Raw genomic sequence first — 7,378 nt, 5'->3', positions numbered from 1 at the left:
GACTCAGCTTCTTCTCTCTAAATCAGAATAGTGGAGTTCTGAAGAGGGCTGAGGTGCATAGGTATTGAGGAGATAGGTGGGTGGGTGAAGGAGTTGGTATTGCAAGCCTGAGGAGTTTGATCCCCAGGAAGGCGTATACCAGCCAGGCAGAGACGAGTAGGTTCTGAAAGCTTGCTGGTTAGCCAGCCCGGCCAAGTCAGAGAACTCTGCATTCAGCGAGATCCTACCTCAAAAGCTAATGTGAAGGGGCCAGACATGGTGGTCCATTCATTTAATTCTAACATGTGAGATGCAGAAACAGGCTATTTTCTATGAGTTAGAGGCCAGACTGGTCTACATAGAGAGTTCCAGGCCAGCTAGGGCTATGTAGTGGGATTCTGGGTTTGGTTTTTTTTTTTTTTTTGTTTGTTTTGTTTTGTTTTGTTTAATATGAAGTGAATGGAGAGATGGTTCAGAGATTTAAGAGCACTGGCTGCTCTTGCAGAGGACATGAGTTCAATTCCCAACACCCACGTCAGGCAGCTCAAATCATCGGTAACTCCAGCTCCAGGGGATTCAATATCCTCTTTTGGCTTGTGAGGGCAGCCATACACACAGACTGATACATATATATACACACTCAAAGAAAAAGAAAAATAGGATTGATTATTTAAAAAAAAGATGAAGAATTGAGGAAAACACCAACATTGCCCTCTGGTTTCCATACACATGTGCACATACCATACACACATGAACCTGTATACACACACACACAAAGGAAACAAACAAATGGTACCTATGTTGGATTCTGATCCACATAAATGTTTAGTAAATGCTGACTGTTGTTTGGCTAGTTCTGGGACCTACAGAACTTTACAGAGTGAGTTCCAAGATGGCCCACTAAAATAAATTCTGTCTTGAAAAAAAAGAAAAGCAGTTATCTATGTATTCATATGTAGCATTTGATGACATCATGTATTGTATATCTCTTTCCCCATTTGAATTTTTTTAATTTTAAAACTATTTTTAATTTATTTCTTTTTAATTTTTTGGTGGTGGGGACAGGGTTTCTCTGGGTGGCCTTGGCTGCCCTGGAACTCACTCTGTAGACCAGGCTGGCCTTGAACTTTTAGAGATCTGCCTGCCTCTGCCTCCCGAGTGTTGGGATTAAAGGCATGCGCCACCACTGTCTGGCTTCCAATTTGGTCATTAAAAATGTGCTGGTGAAAGAAAAGAAGGAAGAAGTGTACAAGGAATGAGACGTAAAGAAGGAAGGAAGGCAGGCAGGCAGGCCAGCCACTGCTGTGCTCATCCACAGGGGAGGTGAGTCGCAGGCGTGCAGCACCCAGCCCGAGCCAGTGTCAGACCCAGCTTTGGTTCCTGGAAGCATCATCCTTAGAACAGCTTGGGCTTTCACCTGCAGATTTATAGACCTTCTGGGCTGCCCAAAGAACACAAGGACAACCAAGGCTGACTAAGCCAGGACATAGTTTCCTAGCCAGAAGCAAGTCATCTGGGGTCCATGTGTGTATTTCTGGAAAATGCAATATTCTGTTTCTTTGAGAGGAAGATTTTTTTGGTGGGGGAAGGGTCCCGGCGCAAGACTAAAACCATGAACACAACCCACAGGAGCAGGAGAAGCAGCGCATTCTGCTGAGGTCAGCTTAAGCAGATGCAAAGCACGCTGGCTGATTTTTTATTCTCTTCCCTTTCTGGATGTGTAGCCAGCTTTTTGCAACAACACAAAAGGGCAAAATGAGTTTAGGAATCTTTCAAGCAGAGAACAGCCGAGAACCAGCCAGATGGCTAAGCATAACCTGGTCTTTTGTGCAGACTCCAGCACTGGCCGCTACGTTTCCTCAGGAAGTGGACCCTGCCAAGGCTGTGGATGGCTGTGTTGATGGAAATCTGTATTCGTATTCAGGGCACAAATTTGCTTTTGGAGTTTTTTTTTTTTTAAACTCTTATTAGCTTAACATAGAATTCAGAAATGGAGCCTGTGAGTACAGAACATAGAAATGGAGCCCGTGAGTGGAGAGTGTAACCTGGGCTCCATTTGTGCGCCCTCTTCCTTCCCCTCCCATGTCTTTCATATTTTTGTTTGACGGATGGTGCCTGATATACCAGACCTTCTTGAAATGGTCATTGGTGGGGCATGGTGATAGCAACGAGATTCAGAACTGCTCCCCTTAAATACATCACTTTGCTCTAACTGGAGATTATCAAAACGAAGGAGTTTGCAAATGACAGGGGGAGATCACTCCTAATCCCTGCACTGTTCTCTCTCAAGCAGGGGAGAACCCTTCCATGGGAGATGCTATTCCAACAACCAGGAAAAGAGGGCCTTCACGTCTCTGATGACAGAGAGACACTGTGGAGAAACCAAGCAGGTGGTACAGGCACCAGCAGCTCCTTACACGTAGATCATATTTGTTACTCTACCATAGTTCTCTACAACCATCCACTTGCCCTCAAATTTCACATTAAACATTTAGGCTTTAGCCCTGTGTGGTGGTGTGTGTCTGCCATCCCAGCTTTGGGACATGAGACAGGGGATTAGGAATTTAAAGCCAGTTTCTGTGGTTTAACTAGTTCAAGGCTAGCTATGTGAATCAATGTCTCAAAATCCCAATAAGCAGTTACATTCATGTATGTGTTTAGATCTCATTGTGTTCTGAGGATTCTAAGACGATTGCTTTATGGAGTTTTCCATGCTGTACAACTATTAAACTTGTCTATTTTTCTCTTGTTAATTTGTATTTGTCTCAGAAGCCTTAGCTCTGAACCTTGGATTTGTTGACGGAAAGGTACAGGTTAAATTGAAGGCCTTATAGAGGACACTCTTTTAATGTCTACTGGGCTCTCATTTCTCTATCTGGATGCCTCACCAGAAAGGACCCAAGATCCACAGGGCTGCAAGAGTTTCCTCCCCCTTCCATCAGCAGCCAGCATCCCTCTGATCCTCTGTTGGAAGAGTCTTACTCTTAATGGACACCTACGCAGTCATAGTGGTAACAGTACAGTATCATGCGAAGACACGGCAGGAAGAGACCACACTCAGGACTTAATCTGTAGTTGCGCTGGGTCAAGTGAGGACACAGTTTCTTTTTATTAAGTCATCTATGAACCATGTCAGTGGATATGGTCCTGGGACACAATGAACTGATCACAAGGCTGCCATAGCTCTATCCGGAAGATCAGCTTCTCAGCCCGGGAAGCACGAACACCATGGGGAGTGTACAAGGAACTTGGCAGGACAGCTAGGTGGGGTTTTCTAGTCTTATGGTTACAAACATTTTCCCCAAATGAACACACCCAAATCATATAGAAAAAAAGAGACACAAAAGTCTCACCCGTGAGAAAAAGATTAACATGCCTTTCTAAATCAGCTGATTCAGTGTGCTGTATGCAGAAGTCAAAAGGTTCTGGGATGTTTCCATCTTAGTTGCAACCAAAGAACCAGTATACATTGTTTCCATTTAACACATGTGTCACATACAGAAATTAGCTGAACAGCTGAAATTTTTCTGTGCAAGGAACGGTGGCTAGGGAGTAGCAGGCAAATATTTGTGAGGACCGAGTGTCTATTGTCTGACTACTAATGACTCTAAATCTTCAACCTACACACAGCAAACCTAATACTATATTATGAAACAGCCCAGCTATTTCTTTTGCATTTAGAGGCAATGCCTACAGTCTCTCTCCCAGCTATCAATGGTGAAGAGTTACAAAAGCCAATCCAATTTTAGTTGTGTTTAATGATGAAAAGCTCCTCACAGCCCCACCCCCATCACCTTTGTAACATGGACACCCCCTAAATAGATGTTAAGTCAGGCTGTCTCCTGCCCTCCTTGCCAGTCCTTCGACAGCACACACTCATCAGACTAGCCCCCCCTCCCTTTTTTTTCTCCTCATGTGCATGTGCCGGATTAGACAATTTAAATGCAAATCTCCAGGAGTCTCATTATCCAACTTTGTGCAGATTCTGTACAGTTGACTGTGCCGAAGTCTGCGAAGCTTAGTGGGAGGCTCGTCTGTATTCTAACACATGAATATACAGAGAGTAAGATTCAAAAGAGCAATTCATCACCGCTTAGAAATTAAACCCAGCGCCTAGGTTACAGAGGAATTCTGTTCTCAAGAGCACAGAAACCAAGTTTTCTACAAAGGCAGTGAGATAGGAACTTCTCTTCCTGTTGCCATCGAGTTCCCCATGACATCAGACAGTTGAAATAAGAATTCATTTCCACAGGGATACACACATTGTAGAGTGGAAAGGATACACCCAGGGCAGTGCTCACACAGCAGGATAACCATCTATATGCATTCCAGACAGAACTGGCAAGAAAACGATCATCAGCGATATACCAACCCCACGTGGCTCCAGAAGGCATACTTCTTGTTTTTATTTTTATTTATTTATTTGTAAAATCATCTTTCAAATATAAGGTTACTTTAAAACAACTCTTTGGTTAAAGTATAATTAAAATAAAAAAAAGCAGAAAGTCTCCCGAGCCTTTCATTACAGGGTAAAAATAACCCCCTCTTTCAGCCATCAGATGGCCACTTAATGAGCCGCTCAGGCTGCATCAATCTGAATGCAAAGGGAAAGGGGTGCTGTTATCTGAATGGCACTGGTACCCCGGGGTGAAGCAAAGGCTCCTCAAGGCCAGGCAGCAGGGAGAAGAGCCTGGGAAGGGGACAGCTTCAGTGCTGTGTATTAACACACCAATTATTCCAGTCAGACACACAGAAATGACAAGGACAAAGTCCTACCTTGGAATAATAAAATACTAGAGCATGTACACAGTTGGTGAAGCAGGACACTGTTTAGATTTGTAATTCCATATTAAACCCTTCCACTAATTTCATCTCCCCTGAATTATTTCAGATGGTTTTCCAATGCTTACCAGAAAAAAAAAATGGGAGTCAGGGAGGCACGTGGTGAAAAAAAATTATTATTATTTTTCCTGCCGTGTCCCTAACTCATTCCTTCTCCCAAGTATCATCTGAGCTAGCATGAGCTGCAGATTGAAAAGAGCTAGCCTCAGCTCAAGGTCTCCGGCCAGCAGAGACCTTTTGTATGCACATGAAATCTGATGATCCAGATGTCTCTACACACAGATTCAGTGTGATTCCCAAGACTGCTCAGCTGGACCCAATCTTTTTTAATAGATCAATGTGCAATAAGATATTAATTGAATTTGGATCACCCAGCCAGTTTGATAAGCAATTTGGAGAATTAAATTTTTCTGTTTTCCACTTAAGTTCTTCAGAAAGTTACTTCAGATTCTCCCTCTCTGGTTCTGCAGACGATTGCCCCGGATGCTGTCTATATTGGATTAAGGACAATGAAATACAACCCAATCAAAAGTGATACATTTACCTCAACACCTAAGACTAAGACATACATGCACATCCAGGTGTAGGTGTATGTCTGGTTGTTACAATGTAATGCTTCGACGACACGTTTGTTTTACATCAGAGTTCCTTCTCAGTGGCAGGGGTTTCAATCTGCACTCACAAGCTACACAACGAACTGTCTCATACCGTGGCCCTAATGGCTAACAGAATACACAATTAAATAGACATTGATATGGGATGTTTTGGTTTGATTGTCATTTATTCTTCTTTTAAATACATACACTCCGTCTAAATACAGGAAGTAAGTGTGGTGAGAGGCCACAGATAGGCTCTGACTATGCAGGTTCCTTCAAGTGGCCCTCCCTCCCATCTGTTTTAAATTACCATAGAAAAGCAAAGAGGGCAGCAGAAGAAGCAGTGCAGTTGTGACTGTCACCATTCACATTAGTCCCTGGGCTTCCTACACAACCTAAAACTGGCTAACCTGTGGACATTCTGCTCCTGTGGAAGTGGCCTGTATGTGACCAACAACAGGACCCTCGGTATAGCTTCTAAATATATCTGTATTGCACTGGAGGTTTTTTGTTTTTGTTTTTTTGTTTTTGTTTTTTTTTTTTTCTGATCCAAATAGTGAATCGAACATACATCCTTCCAAATGTCAATCTCCTTAACTGCTTGACACAGTGTAGAGCCTGGGTGGAAAGACACGTCCTGACTCAGGCAGGCTTGGGGACTTCACAGTTCATCTGGCCATCACAGGGGTCGCTGCGCCTCCCATTCAACACTGGTTTTCTTGATCCCTCCGGAGAATCTCAACGTGCTTGGGCGAGCAAAAGGGCTGTTCTCCCCATTTCACAGATAGAAGCATGGAGGGCCAGGATGCTCTGGAGAGCAGGTGGCCCGGTACCGGGGTGAATGCTGGGAGTCCTCAAGCAGGTGCCTAGCCCGCTAGTGAATGCAGTCTGCTGAGAGCAGAATCTGACACAGGACTATTCTTATGGTTCCTAACCACCATCAAAGCGCTCCTCAGTGTGGCCTTGCCTAACTTGCAAATGGAGTACAAAGGGCTATCCCATTCCCCAGTTGGAGTCCAGACACAGTCCTTCCTCTCGCATGCCTCTTGAGGGTGGGAGCAGCTCTCTGGGAGAAGAAAGAGGCTCTTTAGCCATGCATAGCCTGGAGGAGGATGGTAGTTTCTGCTGCAGCAGGTGTTCAGCTTAGGAATGCAATTCTCCAAAGCCCTGTTAGCTAGGCAGGTCCAGAGAGGTGGATTCTCTCTCTGAATCATGACTTTTTCTCATTGACACAATGTCATCATCCCCTAAGCATGAAAAGAAATAGGCTAAAGGATTCTGAGCTGTCTGCGTTGAATGCAGAGTGGGTTTTCCCACTGCCACGGAACTTTCCGAGGACTCGTCTGCAGAAGGCCGGTTCTTCCCATCGCTCAGGCAGTTTATTCTTGCAGGAGGGTCTCTCTCCAGTTGAAGCCCCCAGTGGGTCCATGGGTAAGCGGAAGGATGGGCGGGTCTGTCAGTTGCCATATTCCAGTTTCTCCCAGTTCTTCACAGGAACAGAAGCCTAGGTACGGGATCTGAAAGTCAAGGCATCGGAGGAGGGGAAACAGAAGACCGTGAGTTAATGCCGTGACCTCTGTACTGACACAGATACTCAGGTGTTTCCAGGGCATACAGGCGGAAATATAAAACCTTCCAAAACTTTTTTTTTGTTTTTTTTTTTTTCGAGACAGGGTTTCTCTGTGTAGCCCTGGCTGTCCTGGAACTCACTCTACACCAGGCTGGCCTCAAACTCAGAGATCCTCCTGCCTCTGCCTCCCAAGTGCTGGGATTAAAGGCGTGTGCCACCACTGCCCGGCTAAACCTTCCAAAACTTAACAAACAATCCCAAATGGATAGAACCTGTAAGGCTAAGCATTCTTATTAATGAACAGGGTTTGGCCAATGGTGAGCACCCCCATGATACAATTAGAGATTACCAGCTAATAGCATTGGGAGAAGAGGATTGAAGTATGTGTGGT

The 7,378-nt window shown here is 44.5% G+C and overlaps 1 protein-coding gene across 2 annotated transcripts in view; it reads right to left on the bottom strand.

The window, feature by feature from the left end:
* Positions 1-3,043: 3,043 nt before the first annotated feature.
* Ubash3b (ubiquitin associated and SH3 domain containing B) overlaps positions 3,044-7,378 on the bottom strand; it is a 147,530-nt gene continuing 143,195 nt past the window's right edge. For both annotated transcript variants that reach the window (XM_052188615.1, XM_052188616.1), the window contains exon 14: positions 3,044-6,934. In XM_052188615.1, coding sequence (XP_052044575.1) covers positions 6,797-6,934 — 138 coding nt within the window. In that variant the 3' untranslated portion in view covers positions 3,044-6,796. The remainder of the gene's footprint in view (positions 6,935-7,378) is intronic.

This window comes from Apodemus sylvaticus, chromosome 7 (genome assembly GCF_947179515.1).
Source record: "Apodemus sylvaticus chromosome 7, mApoSyl1.1, whole genome shotgun sequence".
In the NCBI taxonomy this organism is placed as follows: Eukaryota; Metazoa; Chordata; class Mammalia; order Rodentia; family Muridae; genus Apodemus; species Apodemus sylvaticus.
This window is presented reverse-complemented; position numbering and strand designations above follow the sequence as displayed.